Genomic DNA, 18,016 nt, shown 5'->3' on the forward strand with positions numbered 1-18,016 from the left:
CCCTGCGACCGGCATCCCCCGCTCCCTGGCAACCATATCCCGCCCTTGACAACGGCGGCCCCGTCCCCCGCCGCCATTTGGCCGCGCCGCGTTCTGATTGGTCAGCCCGTCTGCGCGGGGAGGGAGAACGGGCGGTGATTGGTCGGTGGGAAGACTCCGCCCCTTTCTCCTCAGGCCGGCGGCGTCGCTCCCCCTCAGCGCGGGCAGACGGCGGCGGCGCCGGGGGAAGGTGCGGGGCTGGGGTGAGGGGGACCCGAGCGGGGTCCCGGGGGGGGTCCCCACGGCCCCCGCCCCCCGTGTCCATCCCGTGTCCATCCCGTCTCCCCCCCCCCCCAGGATGGCGGCGCTGCCGCCGCGGGAGTTCGCGGCGCAAGTGCTGCCCGGCTGTGTGGTACCGACGGCGCGGCAGGGCCTGGCCCAGCTCTGGCCGCTGCTGCTGCTCTGCCTGGGGGCTCGGCTGCTGCACCGGCTGCGTGAGTGGGGCGGTATCGGGGGGGGCAAGGAGTTTGGGGGACCCAGGCGTTGGAGGGGACACCCAATAGTATGGGGATGCCCAGGCATCGGGGGGGCAGGAGTTTAAGGGGACCCAGGCATTTGGGGGGGACCCCAAGGCATCGAGAGGGGACCCAGGCATTGGGGAGAACCCAGGAGTTTAGGGGGACCCAGGCATCAGGGGGGGACCCAGGTATTGGGGGGGCAGGAGTTTGGGGTACTCATATTGGGTGGGGGCACCCAGGGGTCTTGGGGGCATGGAGGGGTCTGGGAGGGGAGGGCAAGAGGAGTTTAGGGGGACCCAGACATTGGGTGGGGGCACCCAGGGGTCTGGGGGCATGCAGGGGTTTGGGGGTCAGGAGTTTGGGGAGAGACACAGGTATTGGGGAGAGGCACACCCAGGAGTTTGGGGGGTCCACCCAGGAGTGGGAGAGGGACCCAGGGGTTTGGGGGCACCCAGGGGTTGGTGTGGGGCCACCCATGAGTCGGGGGGGGACCCAGGAGTGTGGGAGGGGGACCCAGACATTGGGGGGCACCCAGGGGTTTTGGGGGACCACCCAGGAGTGGGAGGGAGACCTAGGCATTGGGGGGGGGTCACAACACCCATGATTTGGGTGGGACCTCAGACATCTGGGGGAACCCAGCCACCACCCCCCCCATAAGAGCCCCCATCCTATGGGGCCTTTCCCGGGGGATCCCCGGCCGGGCTGACCGCCCCCCGTTGTCGGCGTGCGCAGCGCTGCCACGGGGGGAAGCACGCGGGGCGGCGGCGGGGCCTGCTGGCCCTGCACCATTTCTTCGGGGCGCAGGCGCTGTGGGTGGCCCTGCTGAGCGGGCTCTGCGCCCTCACCCTCCTGCTGAGCCGGGCCCGGGCCCAGCGCGGGCTCTGCCTCGCCCTGGCCGCCCTCAGCTACCTCCTGATGGGGTACGGGGGGTGCTGGGGGGACTGGGGGAGACTGGGATTGGGGGAGGGGGTGGGTTGGGGAGGCTGGGAGGGGATTGGGGAGGTTGGGGGTGCTGGGAGGGGAGTTGGGGGTGTTCGAGGGGACTGGAGGGGTCTGGAGGTAACTGGGAGGAGTTGGGGGTGTTCGAGGGGACTGGAGGGGGTCTGGAGGTAACTGGGAGGGGATTGGGGGTGCTGGGAGGAATGAAGGGACTGGGGGGTTCTGGAGGTAACTGGGAGGGGATTGGGGGTGCTGGGAGGAGTTGGGGGTGTTTGAGGGGACTGGGGGTCTGGAGGTAACTGGGAGGGAGTTGGGAGTGTTCGAGGGGACTGGGGGGTTCCGGAGGTAACTGGGAGGGAGATTGGGGGTGCTGGGAGGGAATGGGGGGACTGGGGGTTCTGGAGGTAACTGGGAGGGGATTGGGGGAGATTGGGAGAGATTGGGAGTGCTGGGAGAGGACTGGGGGTTCTGGAGGTAACTGGGAGGGGGATTGGGGTGCTGGGAGGAGTTGGGGCGTTGGAGGGGACTGGGTGGGTTCTGGAGGTAACTGGGAGGGGATTGGGGGAGATTGGGGGCACTGGGAGGGGAGTTGGGGGCGTTGGAGGGGACTGGGGGGTTCTGGAGGTAACTGGGAGGGGGATTGGGGGAGATTGGGGGTGCTGGGACAGGAGTTGGGGGCGTTGGAGGGGACTGGGGAGCACTGGGAGGGTTCTGGAGGTAACTGGGAGGTGGATTGGGGGTGCTGGGAGGGGAATGGGGGACTGGGAGGGGACTGGGGGTACTAGAGGGGTTCTAGAGGTAACTGGGAGGGGGATTGGGGGCACTGCGGGCGCTGGGAGGGGAGTTGGGGGCACTGGGAGGGACTGGAGGGGAGTTGAGGGGGATTGGGGCTGCTGCGAGAGAGATTGGGGAGCACTGGGTGGATACTGGGAGATACTGGGGGAGAATCGGGAGCACTGGGAGGGGACTGGGGGACACTGAAGGTAACTGGGAGGGCATTGGGAATAACTGGGCAGGCTTGAGAGAGCATTGCGGGGGAGGGGAGGAGACTGGGAGTAAACTGGGAGCCCTGCTGTGGAACTGGGGAGGGGGGGGGCACTGGGATGAACTGGGAGTAACTGGGATGAACTGGGAGTAACTGGGAGCCCCCCTCGCAGGGAGCTGCACATGGTGGACACCGTCACCTGGCACAAGATGCGAGGTGAGACCCCGCACCCCGGCGTGGGGGGTGCCCCCCCCCCAAAAAAAACCCCTGGGTCCCCCCTCCAAATGCCTGGGTCCCTCAGGGGGTGCCCCCCCCATATCTCAGGGGTGCCCCCCCATACTTGGGGGGTGCCCCCCTGATTTTGGGGGGGGCTCAGGGGCGCAGATGGTGGTGGCGATGAAGGCGGTGTCGCTGGGCTTCGACCTGGATCGGGGGGCTGGGGGGGCCGGGGGAGCCCTCCCCCGCCCAGGTTTTGGGGTACCTCTGCTCCCCCGGCTCCGTCGTCTTCGGGCCCTGGGAACCTTTCGGGGCGTACCTGCGGGCCGTCGAGGGGCCCCCCCTGGTACGGAGCGGGGTACAGGGGTGCGGGGGATTGGGGGGCTTTGAGGGGTGGGGAGGGGATTTGGGGGGCAAGTGAGGGATGGGGGATTTGGGGGGCACGAGGGAGTTTGGGGGGATCTGGGGGGCATTGAGGGTTTGGGGGGATTTGGGGGGCACTGAGGATTGGGGGGCATGAGGGAGTTTGGGGGATCTGGGGGGCACAGAGGATTTGGGGGAATCTGGGGGTCATTGAGGGTTTGGGGGATCAGGGACACTGAGATTTGGGGAGCACTGAGGATTTGGGGGCATAAGGGGGTTTGGGGGACCTGGGGGCACAGAGGATTTGGGGGAATCTGGGGGCGTTGAGGGTTTGGGGGATCGGGGACACTGAGATTTGGGGGCATAAGGGGTTTGGGGGATCTGGGGGGCACAGAGGATTTGGGGGAATCTGGGGGGCATTGAGGGTTTGGGGGATCGGGGCACAGATTTGGGAGGATTTGGGGGCACAAGGGAGTTTGGGGGATCTGGGGGGCACAGAGGGTTTGGGGGCACGAGGGAGTTTGGGGGGGTCAGAGAAGATTTAGGGAGCATGAGGAGGAACCTGCGTGTCACTGAGGGTTCTGAGGAGATCTTGGGGGGGGCACTGAGAATTGGGGGGGTGCCAGGGGTGATTTTGGGGTGTCCCCCCCCCAGAGCGCGGCCTGGGCCCGCAAGGGGCTGCGCAGCCTGGGGCTGGCCCTGCTCTGCCTGCTGGTCTCCACCTGCCTGGCCCCCTTCCTCTTCTCCTGCCTCCTGCCGCTCTACGGCGCCCGCGCCCTGCGCCGGTGAGACCCCCAAACCCCCCCGCACCCCCAAACCCCCTCTGCCCCCAACACCCCCCTGCCCCCCAAAACCCCTCTGCCCCCCAAACACCCCCCGGGATCTCCCTCCCTGACTTGTCTCTCCTTGCCTTGCCGCTGCCCAGGAGCCGTCTTTGCTAGGTGAGGGGGGGGGCACGGAGGGGGTTTGGGGGGCACGGAGGGGGTTTGGGGGCACGGAGGGGGTTTTGGGGGCCACGGAGGGTTTGGAGGAGCACAGGGGGGTTTGGAGGGGCACGGAGGGGGTTTGGGGGGCCACAGGAGGGGTTTGGGGGGCATGGAGGGGTTTGGGGGCCACGGAGGGGTTTGGAGGAGCACAGGGGGTTTGGAGGGGCATGGAGGGGGTTTTGGAGGGGCACAGGGAGTTTTGGGGGCCATGGGGGTTTGGAGGAGCATGGAGGGGGTTTGGGGGAGCACAGGGGGTTTGGGGGCCACGGGGGGTTTGGAGGGGCACGGGGGGTTTGGGGGTACAGGGGGGTTAGGGGCATATGGGGGTGCAGGGATAGGGGCGTGGGGATGGGATGGAGGGGAGGTAGAGGGGTGGGGGGACAAGGGGGGCTCGAGGGGACACGGGGGAGATGGGGAGCTCGGGGGTGACGGGATATGGGGGGCTTGGGGGACATCGGGGTGACAGGGGACACAGGGGGCTGGGGGGGACATGGGGGGGACATGGAGGGCTTGAGGGGGTGACAGGGGACATGGGGGCTTGGGGGGACACGGGGGACATTGGGGTGATAGGGGACATGGGGGCTGGGGGGACATGGGGGGACACCAGGGTGACAAGGGACACGGGGGCTGGGGGGACGCTGGGGTGACAGGGGACATGGGGGGCTTGGGGGGACACGGGAGGGACACGGGGGACATTGGGGTGACAGGGGACACGGGGGCTTGGGGGGCATGGAGGGCTTGAGGGGGTGACAGGGGACATGGGGGGCTTGGGGGGACACGGGAGGAACATGGGAGGACACCAGGGTGACAAGGGACACAGGGGCTGGGGGGGACACGGGAGGGACATAGAGATGCAGGGACATGGGGGGGACACGGGGGGCTTGGGGGGACATGGGGGGGCTTGGGAGGGGACACAGGGGAGACACACAGGGTGCTGTGGGGACACTGGAGGGGGGACGGGGGGGACACGAGACGCGGGGGTGTGCGTCCCCCCAAGTCTCCCCCCCCCCTTGCTGTGTCCTCCCATCCGCTAGGTGGCTCCGCGCCTACGAGAGCGCCCTCTCTTTCCACTTCAGCAACTACTTTGTGGCTTTCCTCTCCGAGGCCACCGCCACCCTGGCCGGCTCCGGCGCCTCCCTCCACCACGACCACCTCCGCTGGTGAGGGACCCCGCGCCCGGGAGGGGACCCTCGGCGTCCGAGGAGGGGACCCCGGTGTCCCGGGGTGGGGGGGGACACACACACGGGGACCCCGGTGTCCGAGGAGGGGACCCCGGGTGACGATGGCCCCCTCAGGGACCTGGCGGTGTCGCGGCCGCTGCGGGTGGAGCTGCCGCGCTCCATGGCCGACGTCGTCACCAACTGGAACCTGCCCATGTCCCGCTGGCTCCACACCTGTGAGGCGACTGGGAGGACTGGGAAGGGTTACTGGGAGCGCGGGGGGGGGGGGTGTGTTACTGGTTTAACTGGTGTCACCGGCGTCACCAGACGTGTTCCAGACCGCTCGGCGCCTGGGGACCTTCGCTGCCGTGCTGGGCACCTACGCGGCCAGTGCCCTCCTCCACGTGAGCCCCCAAACCCCCCGAGCCCCCAACCCCCCACACCCCCTGACCCCTCTGTGTCCCCCCCCAGGGTCTCAGCTTCCACCTGGCCGCCGTCCTCCTCTCCCTCGGCCTCATCACCTACGTGGAGCACGGTCAGCGCTGGCCCTTTAAGGCCTGGGGCGGGGCTGAGGGGTGGGGGCGTGGCCAAGGGGATGGGGAGGGGCCAAGGGGATGAGGAGGGGAGAGGAGTGAGGAGGGGAAGGGGTGGGTGGAGCCTGAAGGGGTGGGGAGGGGCTTATGGGCTGTGGGAGGGGCCTTGAGGGGGTGGGGGGCTTAAAAGGGAGTGGGTGGAGCCTGGAAAGCGTGGGTGGGGCTGAGGGGGGGTGGAGCCTGGAGAGTGTGGGTGTGGCTGAGGGTTTGGGGGTGGAGCCTGGAGGGGTGGGTGGAGCCTCGAGGACTTTGTGTGGAGCCTATAACGAGTGGGTGGGGCTAAATGGGGCTGTGGGTGGAGCCAATAAGGTGTGGGTGGGGCCAATAAGGTGTGGGTGGGGCTAAATGGGGCTGTGGGTGGAGCCAATAAGGTGTGGGTGGGGCCAATAAGGTGTGGGTGGGGCTAAGTGGGGCTGTGGGTGGAGCCAATAAGGTGTGGGTGGGGCTAAATGGGGCTGTGGGTGGAGCCAATAAGGTGTGGGCAGGGCTGAGGGAGTATGGGCAGGGCCTAAAGGGTGTGGGTGGGGCTATGCTCAGTGGGTGGGGCTTTGGAGGGGTGTGGGTGGAGACTGCAGAGGGCGGGTGGGGCAGAGGGAGTTGTGGGTGGAGACTGTGGGGGGCGTGGCCAAGCAATGACCCCACCCCCCTCCCCCAGTGCTGCGGCAGCGCCTGGCCGCCATCTTTGACGCCTGCGTCCTCTCCAAGCGCTGCCCCCCCGGCTGCAGCCACCGCCACAAGGACGTGAGCACCCGGGGACGGGGGGGACCCCGGGCTGGTGGCGCGGGGGGGTTGGGGCGTCACCCCGCCCCCCACACCCCCCCTTTCCGCAGGCGCTGTGGGTGCGGGGGCTGAACGGGGCGCTGGGGGCCGTCGCCCTCTTCCACCTCTCCTACCTGGGGGCCCTCTTTGACGTGGAGGCCGACGAGGCGGTCGAGGAGCAGGTCGGGAACCCCAAAACCCCCCCGAACCCCCCCAAAATGGTGTCCCCGCCCCCAAACACCCCTCCCCCCCGTCCTCGACGCCATTTTGTGTCCCCATAGGGTTATGGGATGTCCTACACCATCCGCAAGTGGTCGGAGCTGAACTGGGCCAGCCACTGGGTGACACTGGGTTGCTGGGTGCTCGCCTGCCTCCTGCGGTGAGGGGAACTGGGAGCACTGGGAGCACTGGTTTTGCGGAGGGCACCATTAAGACCGGCCGCTCTTTCCCCCACCCCGGGCCCTTCTAGGCCGCCGGGAGGCTCCTCTCTATGGTCTTACCCGCCCTCCCCGGGGAGCGGGCAGAAGTGGCGTCCCGCGGCCGCTCTAGGCCCAATAAAGGCTCCTCTCGGTGGTTCCCGCTCGCTCCTTGCCCGTCGACCAATGGGAGCGCGGCGGGGGCGGGGCCGGGCGGCGCATGCGCGGAAGGGTCCCCGCCGCCTATAGAGCCGCGGGGCCGGAGCTTGACCGAAATCGGCTTAATTCACCCGAAAAGCGACGTTAAACGCGATCGGCGCGGGGCCCCTATAGGGCCGGGCAGGGGGCGCGGAGCCCCTATGGAGTGTGGGGGGGGGCGCGTCTATAGGGCCTTTGGGGGTGTACAGCTCCTATAGAGCCCGGGGGTCCGTATAGCCTCTATAGGGCCCGGGGGGGGGAGGGGCGGTTGATCCCGTCAGGAGCCCTTGTCCTTGGAGGGAGACCTGCAAGAGAGAGAGAGACCCCGGGGCTGAGGGGGGCCCTATGGCTCCTATAGGGCCCCGGGGGGGGGTGTCCCCTATGGATCCTATACACCCCCAGGGGGTCATCATGTATCCTATATGCCCATAGCAGGGGTCCCTATGGCTCCTATACAGCCCCGGGGGTGGGGGGGGGTGGTGTCCCTATGGCACCTGGGTCTTTATGGTTCCCAGAAAGACCTTATGGGACCTATACATCCAGGGAGCCCCTATGGATCCTATATGCCCCCGGGGGGGGTCCCTATGGCTCCTATACACCCCCAGGTGGCTCATTCTGTATCCTATATGGCCCTAAGAGAGGTCCCTATGGCTCCTATACAGCCCCGGGGGGAGTCCCTGTGGCACCTGGGGAGGGTCTTTATGGTGCCCAGAGAGACCTTATGGGACCTATACATCCGGGGGGGGGGTCCCTATGGCTCCTACACACCACCAGGGGGTCCTTCTGTATCCTATATGCCCCTAAGGGGGCTCCCTATGGCTCCTATATGGCCTCGGCTGGGTCCCTATGGCACTTGGGGAGGGTCTTTATGGTTCCCAGAGAGACCTTATGGGACCTATACATCCAGGGGGTCCCTATGGATCCTATATGCCCCCGGGGACGGGTGTCCCTGTGACTCCTATACACCCCCAGGGGGGGTCCTGTATCCCATATGGCCCTAGGGGGGCTCCCTATGGCTCCTATACGGCCCTGGGGGGGTCCCTCCACAGGCGGGGGTCCCTATGGATCCCATAGGGCTCTACGCGCGGGCGTTAGTGGGGTTAGTGCCCCCCTCCCCCAGCACGCGGCCGTTAACCAAATGCGCCTTTATTAGCCCCGAGTCGCCGTTAAAAACGCGCCCCGGCCCCCCTCCCCCCCTATAAAATCTATACATTCTGCCCCTCCCCCCGGGGGGACCCGCTAACGAAGCGGGGCCACCCCTAACGAATGGGGGGGGGGGGCAGGGCCCCCCTCTGCCTCCTAACGAACCCCCAGCCGCTAACGAGCCCCAAGGGGGCCCTGGCACCTAACGAACCCCGATGGATTCCCCTCGGCTAATTAACCTCCACCTTGGGGTCCCCGGCACCTAACGAACCTTCATTGGGTCCCCAGCCCCTAACGAACCTTAATGAGTCCCCGGCCCCTAACGAACCTTGACTTCTGGGTCACCCGGCCCCTAACGAACCTTAATGGGCTCCCACCACCCAACGAGGTCCCCCACCACCTAACGAACCCCACCAAGTCCTCCACCACCTAACGAACCTTCATTGGGTCACCGGCCCCTAACGAACCTTAATGAGTCCCCAGCACCTAACGAACCTTCATTGGGTCCCCGGCCCCTAACGAACCTTAATGAGTCCCCGGCACCTAACGAACCTTCATTGGGTCCCCGGCCCCTAACGAACCTTAATGAGTCCCCAGCACCTAACGAACCTTCATTGGGTCCCCGGCCCCTAACGAGGTCCTCCACCACCTAACGAACCTTAACGGGTCCCCGCCACCTAACGAACCCACCACCTCACGAGGTCACTCACCACCTAACGAACCTGAATGGGTCCCCGCCACCTAACGAACCCACCACCTCACGAGGTCACTCACCACCTAACGAACCTGAATGGGTCCCCGCCACCTAACGACCCCCAAGATCCGGGTCCCCTACCACCTAACGAACCCACCAGGTCCCTCCTCCCCTAACGAACCTTAACGGACCCCCCGCCATTAACGAACCCCGCCGGGTCCCCCACCACCACCCCACCTCCTCCTCCCCCGCCCCTCCCCACCACCCCGCGCTCCCCTCCCCCAACCGCCAGCCGGGGGGGGGGGGGGGGGCGGGGGCGGGGCTCCCTCAGGCCCCCACTGACTTGCCGCCGCCATCCTGCTGCCGTCCCTCGCCGGCGCCGCCGCCGCCGCCGGTGTCACCGCGGGGCCGCCCGTAGAGGTAGACGGCGGCCAGGACCATGGCGGTGCCGGCCAGGAAGGGACCGCGGGGGCGGAAGCCGAAGAGGTGGACGGAGGCGACGGTGGACGCCAAGATGGAGAGGGCGGTGGCGAAACCCTTCAAGATATTGTCGGCGTAGCGGACCACCACGGCTACCAGTAGCCCTCCGGCCGCTTGGTTGACCACCACCGCCCAAACGGCCGGGTTATAACCGTAGAAGAAACCCAAACCGGCCACCGCCGACCCTTCGGCGGCCACCATGGCGGCCAAACCCACCGCCGTCCCCACCGCGCCCAGCTGGACGTTGCGCACCCAGATGGAACCTCCCGTGGTCTTCAGCAAGCGTTCGAAGTAAACGCCGGCGAAACCGGAGGAGAGGCAAGAGGCGGCCACGGCGGCCAAGCCCACGGCGTAGCTCTGGGGGGGAGCCTCGGCGGGGGAGGGGGAGCCCCCCGGGGCGGCGCGGGCCTGCTCGGCCTGGACCAGGGCCACCCCGGCGAAGAGGAGGGCGAGGGAGAGCCACTGGAGGCGGGAGAGGGACGTCCCCAGGAGGAGGACGGAGAAGATGGCGGTGGTGAGGATCTTCAGCTGGTAGGTGACCTGCGGGGACGGGGACGGGGAGGAGGTCGTCAGCGCCGTGGGGCTGTAGAGGGAGGAGATGGCCGCCACCGTGGGGGTGGGGACGGGGACACGACTGTGGGGACACCACTATGGGGTGAGGGACGTGGGGACGGGGACGCCACCACGGGGGTGGGGACGTGGGGATGGGGACGCCACCGTGGGGTTGAGAGGGAGGAGATGGCCGCCACCGTGGGGGTGGGGACGTGGGGACGGGGACGCCACCGTGGGGACACCACTATGGGGTGAGGGACATGGGGACGGGGACACCACCGTGGGGTTGAGAGGGAGGAGATGGCTGCCACCATGGGGGTGGGGACGGGGACGCCACCGTGGGGTGAGGGACGTGGGGACGGGGACGCCACTATGGGGTGAGGGACATGGGGACAGGGACACCACCGTGGGGTTGAGAGGGAGGAGATGGCCGCCACCGCAGGGGTGGGGACATGGGGACGGGGATGCCACCGTGGGGTTGAGAGGGAGGAGATGGCCGCCACCATGGGGGTGGGGACGGGACGCCACCGTGGGGTGAGGGACGTGGGGACGGGGACGCCACCGTGGGGTTGAGAGGGAGGAGATGGCCACCACCGTGGGGGTGGGGACGGGGACACGACTGTGGGGACACCACTATGGGGTGAGGGACGTGGGGACGGGGACGCCACCACGGGGGTGGGGACGTGGGGATGGGGACGCCACCGTGGGGTTGAGAGGGAGGAGATGGCCGCCACCGTGGGGGTGGGACGTGGGGACGGGGACGCCACCGTGGGGACACCACTATGGGGTGAGGGACATGGGGACGGGGACACCACCGTGGGGTTGAGAGGGAGGAGATGGCTGCCACCATGGGGGTGGGGACGGGGACGCCACCGTGGGGTGAGGGACATGGGGACGGGGACGCCACCGTGGGGTTGAGAGGGAGGAGATGGCCGCCACCGTGGGGGTGGGGACGTGGGGACGGGGACGCCACCGTGGGGGTGGGGACGTGGAGACGGGGACGCGGAGACGGGGATGCCACCGTGGGGACACCACTATGGGGTGAGGGACATGGGGACGGGGACACCACCGTGGGGTTGAGAGGGAGGAGATGGCCGCCACCGTGGGGGTGGGGACGGGACGCCACCGTGCGGTGAGGGACATGGGGACAGGTACACCACCGTGGGGTTGAGAGGGAGGAGATGGCCGCCACCGCAGGGGTGGGGACATGGGGACGGGGATGCCACCGTGGGGTTGAGAGGGAGGAGATGGCCGCCACCATGGGGGTGGGGACGGGGACGCCACCGTGGGGTGAGGGACGTGGGGACGGGGACGCCACCGTGGGGTGAGGACGTGGGGACGGGGACGCCCCCGTGGGGACACCACCATGGGGTGAGGGACATGGGGACAGGGACACCACCGTGGGGTTGAGAGGGAGGAGATGGCCGCCACCGTGGGAGTGGGGACGGGGACGCCACCGTGGGGTTGAGAGGGAGGAGATGGCCACCACCGTGGGGGTGGGGACATGGGGATGGGGACGCCACCGTGGGGTGAGGGACACAGGGATGGGGACAGCACCACGGGGTTGAGAGCGGGGAGATGGCCGCCACCGTGGGGACAGGGACGTGGGGGCGTGGGGATGGGGACACCACCGTGGGGACAAGGACAGCACGATGGCATGAGAGACAGGAGGATGGGGACACCACCGTGGGGACACCACTATGGGGTCGAGAGCGAGGAGGTGGCCACCACCATGGGGACAGGGGTGTGGGGACAGGGACACCACCACGGGGATGCCACCATGGAGCCAAGACCCAGGAGATGGCCACCACCATGGGGACAGGGATGTCGGGATGGGGACAGGAACACCACTGTGGGGTGAGGGACATGGGGATGGGGACAGCACCACGGGGTCACAAGTGAAGAGACAGCCACCACCATGGGGACAGGGATGTGACGACAGGGACAGGGACACCATCATGGGGTGAGGGACATGGGGATGGGGACAGCACCGTGGGGACCGGGACACCATCATGGGGTCAAGACCGAGGAGATGGCCACCACCGTGAGGACATGGGGATGGGGACAGGGACACCACCACGGGGTCGAGACCGAGGACGTGGCCACCACCATGGGCACAAGGACACGGAGGTGCCACCATGAGGATGAGGACACCACCATGGAGCCACGGTCAAGACCGAGGATGTGGCCACCACCATGGGGACAGGGACATGGGGATGCCACCATGAGAATGGGGACAGCACCATGGCGTCGAGACCAAGGATGTGGCCACCACCATGAGGACGGGGCCACCACCATGGGGATGGGGACGTGGGGACGGGGACAGGGACACCACCATGGGGTCAAGACCAAGGACATGGCCACCACCATGGGGACAGGGACACCATGATGGCACGAGGGACATGGGGACAGGGATGGGGACACCACCATGGGCTGAGACCAAGGAGATGGCCACCGCCATGGGGACAGCGACAGGGACACCACCACGGGGTCAAGACCAAGGAGATGGCCACCACGATGGCATGGGGTACATGGCAACAAGGACGGGGACACCACCATGAGGTCAAGGCCAAGGATGTGGCCACCACCATGGGGACAGGGACATGGGGGTGCCACCATGGAGCCAAGACCAAGGAGACGGTCACCACCATGGGGACAGGGACATGGGGATGGGGACAGGGACACCACCACGGGGTCAAGACCAAGGACATGGCCACTACCATGGGGACAGGGACACCACGATGGCATGGGGGACATGGGACAGGGACACCACCACGGAGTCAAGACCAAGGAGATGGCCACCGCCATGGGGACAGGGACACCATGATGGCACAAGGGACATGGGGACACCACCATGGGCTGAGACCAAGGAGATGGCCACCGCCATGGGGACGGGGACAGGGACACCACCACAGGGTCAAGACCAAGGAGATGGCCACCGCCATGGGGACAGGGACACCGTGATGGCACGAGGGACATGAGCACAGGAATGGGGACACCACCATGGGGATGCCACCATGGAGCTGAGACCAAGGAGACGGCCACCACCCCATGGGGACGGGGACAGGGACACCACCACGGGGTCAAGACCAAGGAGATGGCCACCATGATGGCATGGGGTACATGGCGACAAGGACGGGGACACCACCATGAGGTCAAGGCCAAGGATGTGGCCACCACCATGGGGACAGGGACATGGGGATGGGGACAGGGACACCACCACGGGGTCAAGACCAAGGAGATGGCCACCACGATGGCATGGGGTACATGGCGACAAGGACGGGGACACCACCATGAGGTCAAGGCCAAGGATGTGGCCACCACCATGGGGACAGGGACATGGGGGTGCCACCATGGAGCCAAGACCAAGGAGACGGTCACCACCATGGGGACAGGGACACCCCCATGGAGCCAAGACCAAGGAGATGGCCACCACCATGGGGACAGGGACATGGGGATGGGGACAGGGACACCACCACAGGGTCAAGACCAAGGACATGGCCACTACCATGGGGACAGGGACACCACGATGGCATGGGGGACATGGGACAGGGACACCACCACGGAGTCAAGACCAAGGAGATGGCCACCGCCATGGGGACAGGGACACCATGATGGCACAAGGGACATGGGGACACCACCATGGGCTGAGACCAAGGAGATGGCCACCGCCATGGGGACGGGGACAGGGACACCACCACAGGGTCAAGACCAAGGAGATGGCCACCGCCATGGGGACAGGGACACCGTGATGGCACGAGGGACATGAGCACAGGAATGGGGACACCACCATGGGGATGCCACCATGGAGCTGAGACCAAGGAGACGGCCACCACCCCATGGGGACGGGGACAGGGACACCACCACGGGGTCAAGACCAAGGAGATGGCCACCATGATGGCATGGGGTACATGGCGACAAGGACGGGGACACCACCATGAGGTCAAGGCCAAGGATGTGGCCACCACCATGGGGACAGGGACATGGGGATGGGGACAGGGACACCACCACGGGGTCAAGACCAAGGAGATGGCCACCACCATGGGGACAGGGACACCACGACGGCATGGGGGACATGGGAACAGGGACGGGGACACCACCACAGGGTCAAGACCAAGGAGATGGCCACCGCCATGGGGACAAGGACACGGGGATGGGAACAGGGACATGGGGATGGGGACAGGGACATCACCACGGGGTCAAGACCAAGGAGATGGCCACCACCATGGGGACGGGGACATGGGAATGGGGACAGGGACACCACCACGGGGTCAAGACCAAGGACACGGCCACCACCATGGGGACAGGGACATGGGGATGGGGACAGGGACACCACCACGGGGTCAAGACCAAGGACACGGCCACCACCATGGGGACAGGGACATGGGGATGGGGACAGGGACATCACCACGGGGTCAAGACCAAGGAGACGGCCACCACCATGGGGACAGGGACAGGGGGATGGGGACAGGGACATCACCACGGGGTCAAGACCAAGGAGACGGCCACCACCATGGGGACAGGGACATGGGGATGGGGACAGGGACATCACCACGGGGTCAAGACCAAGGACACGGCCACCACCATGGGGACGGGGACATGGGGATGGGGACAGGGGGATGGGGACAAGGATGGGGACACCACCATGGGCTGAGACCAAGGAGATGGCCACCGCCATGGGGACAGGGACACCACGACGGCATGGGGGACATGGGGACAGGGACGGGGACACCACCACAGGGTCAAGACCAAGGAGATGGCCACCGCCATGGGGACAAGGACACGGGGATGGGAACAGGGACATGGGGATGGGGACAGGGACATCACCACGGGGTCAAGACCAAGGAGATGGCCACCACCATGGGGACGGGGACATGGGAATGGGGACAGGGACACCACCACGGGGTCAAGACCAAGGACACGGCCACCACCATGGGGACAGGGACATGGGGATGGGGACAGGGACATCACCACGGGGTCAAGACCAAGGACACGGCCACCACCATGGGGACAGGGACATGGGGATGGGGACAGGGACATCACCACGGGGTCAAGACCAAGGAGACGGCCACCACCATGGGGACGGGGACATGGGGATGGGGACAGGGACATGACCCCAGGCTCAAGACCAAGGACACGGCCACCACCATGGTGACAAGACCACCAATACATCATAGACGTTGGGGACACCATGGGGACACCGAGACGCCCAAGAGCCGGGGAAAGGGATAGGGGTAAGGAGGTGGGGTCCCCCGCGTGCCACCATGTCCCCGAGGTCCCCAAGCGTCCCCGAGGTCCCACCTGGAAGGTGGCGGCGGGCAGGTTGGAGATGGCGACGTACTGGAGGTTGTTCTGGAGGGTGTAGATGAGGGAGGGGACGGCCAGGCGCAGCGTGTCCCCAAACTGTCCCACCACCGCCTCGTGCAGCGTCACCGCCGTCTGCCGCACGCTGCCTGCGGGGGAGGGGGGACACGACACGGGGGTCAGGGCCCCTTGTCCCCGACGGGGGGGACAACGGTGTCCTCTGTGCCACCGCCGCGGGGCTGGAGCTGCTTGCGTCACCTCATGTCCCCACCGTGTCCCTTTCCATCCACTCATGTCCCCCCGTGTCCCCTCTGTCCCCCACCATGTCTCCTGTGTCCCCTCATGTCCCCCCGACGTCCCCTTGGGTCCTCCATGTCCCCCTCACATCCCCTGTCCCCTCATGTCCCCCTGCCATGTCTCCTGTGTCCCCCCCCGTGTCCCCACCATGTCCCCTTCCACCCCCTGGTGTCCCCTCACGTCCCCCCTCGCGTGTCCCCTTGGGTCCTCTGTGTCCCTCTCGCATCTCTCCTGTCCCCTCACGTCCCCCGTGTCCCCTCACATCCCCCTGTCCCCTTCCATCTTCTCGTGTCCCCTTGAGTCCCCCCGTGTCCCCTTCCATCCCCTCACGTCCCCTTGGTGTCCCCCACCCGTGTCCCCTTGGGTCCTCCGTGTCCCCCTCGCATCTCCTGTCCCCTCATGTCCCCCCGTGTCCCCAACTCCCCATGACGCTGCAGCAGCAAAAGGACAACAGCCCCCCAGCGTGTGTCCCCACCCCCCATCTCTCCCCCATGTGTGTCCCCAACTGTCCCCTCTTCTCCCCGTGGGGCTGCCCGGTGGCAGCAGGCACTCCGCACATGTCCTGTCCCCACCCCATGTCCCCTGGTGTCCCCAACCGTCCCCACGGTGCTCCACGGTGGCAGCAAGTGCTCTGCGTGTGCCCTGTCCCCCCCCATGTCCCCTGGTGTCCCCAACTGTCCCCGTGGGGCTCCACAGTGGCAGCAAGCGCCCCGTGTGTGCCCTGTCCCCCCTGTGTCCCCTCACGTCCCCACCTCTCCCCGTGGGGCTCCACGGCGGTGGCAGACGCTCCACGTGCGTGTGCCCCCCGTGTCCCCTGGTGTCCCCAACTGTCCCCACGGGGCTCCACAGTGGCAGCAAGCGCCCGTGTGTGCCATGTCCCCCCCCGTGTCCCCTGGTGTCCCCAACCGTCCCCGTGGGGCTCCACAATGGCAGCAAGCGCCCTGTGTGCGTCCTGTCCCCCCTCCACGTCCCCTGGTGTCCCCTCACGTCCCCACCTCTCCCCATGGGGCTCCAAGGCGGCGGCAGACGCTCCACGTGTGTGTGCCCCCCCGTGTCCCCTGGTGTCCCCAACTGTCCCCGTGGGGCTCCACGGCGGCGGCAAGCACCCCGTGTGTGCCCTGTCCCCCCTGTGTCCCCTCACGTCCCCACCTCTCCCCGTGGGGCTCCACGGTGGCGGCAGACGCTCCACGTGCGTGTGCCCACCCCGTGTCCCCTGGTGTCCCCAACTGTCCCCGTGGGGCTCCACAGTGGCAGCAAGCGCCCTGTGTGTGCCCTGTCCCCCCCGTGTCCCCTGGTGTCCCCAACCGTCCCCACGGTGCTCCACGGTGGCAGCAAGTGCTCTGCATGTGCCCTGTCCCCCCGTGTCCCCTGGTGTCCCCAACCGTCCCCCGGGGCTCCACGGCGGCGGCAGACGCCCCGCCCCCGGCTCTCACCGCGGTGCTGGAGGAGGAGGAGGAGGAGGCAGGCGCAGCCCTTCATCGCCTCGGCCATGACGACGGCGGTGGTGGGCAGGAAGCGCTCCCCGGGCAGGGTGCGGACGTAGCGGATGCTCAGCACCAGCGACGCGTTCTGCACCACCAGCACCCCCAGGCTGGCGTACTTCACCCGCCGCGACGCTGCGGGGGCGCGCCCGGCCGTCACGGGGGGCGCACCCGCGGCTGCCCCACGGCTGCCCCACGGCGGACCCGCGGCTGCCCCACGGCGGACCCAGGGCCCCTCTGCCCCGCAGCCAAAGCGGCTCCCGGCCACTGGTGTCTGCCCCTGGGCTCTGCCAGCCCCCCCGCTCTGCCCTATAGCCCCCCTCAGACCCCTACAGCCCCCCCGCTCTGCCCTATAGCCCCCCTGCTCTGCCCCACAGCCACCCCCAGACCCCTATAGCCCCCCCGCTCTGCCCTATAGCCCACCCCAGACCCCTATAGCCCCCTCAGACCCCTATAGCCCACTCGCTCTGCCCTATAGCCCCCTGCTCTGCCCTATAGCCCCCTGCTCTGCCCTATAGCCCCTCTCAGCCCCCCAGTCTGCCCCATAGGCCCCCTTAGCCTCCTATAGCCCCCCGCCCTATAGCCCCTCTCAGCCCCCTATAGCCCCCCACTCTGCCCTATAGCCCCCTCAGACCCCTATAGCCCCCCCCCTCAGACCCTATAGCCCCTCTCAGCCCCCCAGTCTGCCCCATAGGCCCCCTTAGCCTCCTATAGCCCCCCTGCCCTATAGCCCCCCCACTCTGCCCTATAGCCCCCTACTCTGCCCTATAGCCCCCCTACTCTGCCCTATAGCCCCTGTCAGCCCCCCAGTCTGCCCCATAGGCCCCCTCAGCCTCCTATAGCCCCCCCGCCCTATAGCCCTCTCAGCCCCCTATAGGCCCCCACTCGGTCCTATAGCCCCCTCACCCTCCTCCAACCCCCTGTCTGCCCTATAGCCCGCCTCAGCCCCCTAT

The 18,016-nt window shown here is 67.5% G+C and overlaps 2 protein-coding genes across 3 annotated transcripts in view; one reads left to right on the forward strand and one right to left on the reverse strand.

Moving 5' to 3' along the window:
- The window catches only part of SLC35A2 (solute carrier family 35 member A2), a 52,289-nt gene that overhangs the window by 33,882 nt on the left and 391 nt on the right, over positions 1-18,016 (reverse strand). The window contains exons 2-5 of one of the 2 annotated variants that reach the window (XM_072849012.1): positions 17,016-17,198; positions 15,283-15,434; positions 9,293-9,969; positions 7,374-7,417 (exon numbers count right to left, since the gene is read on the reverse strand). In XM_072849012.1, the coding sequence (XP_072705113.1) occupies positions 7,390-7,417; positions 9,293-9,969; positions 15,283-15,434; positions 17,016-17,198 (1,040 nt within the window). In that variant the 3' untranslated portion in view covers positions 7,374-7,389. Of the gene's footprint in view, positions 1-7,185; positions 7,418-9,292; positions 9,970-15,282; positions 15,435-17,015; positions 17,199-18,016 lie in introns of those variants that run through there. The other variant, XM_072849011.1, reaches the window with a different exon arrangement.
- On the forward strand, positions 156-7,071 carry PORCN (porcupine O-acyltransferase). The gene is given in 15 exon segments (XM_072849037.1): positions 156-229; positions 337-473; positions 1,230-1,265; positions 1,267-1,417; positions 2,594-2,637; positions 2,798-2,868; positions 2,870-2,983; positions 3,655-3,785; positions 5,021-5,146; positions 5,282-5,382; positions 5,474-5,550; positions 5,618-5,681; positions 6,395-6,480; positions 6,570-6,680; positions 6,780-7,071. Coding segments are annotated over 14 exon segments (1,350 nt in total). The 5' UTR covers positions 156-229; position 337; the 3' UTR covers positions 6,882-7,071.

This window comes from Ciconia boyciana, chromosome 34 (genome assembly GCF_034638445.1).
Source record: "Ciconia boyciana chromosome 34, ASM3463844v1, whole genome shotgun sequence".
Taxonomy (NCBI): Eukaryota; Metazoa; Chordata; class Aves; order Ciconiiformes; family Ciconiidae; genus Ciconia; species Ciconia boyciana.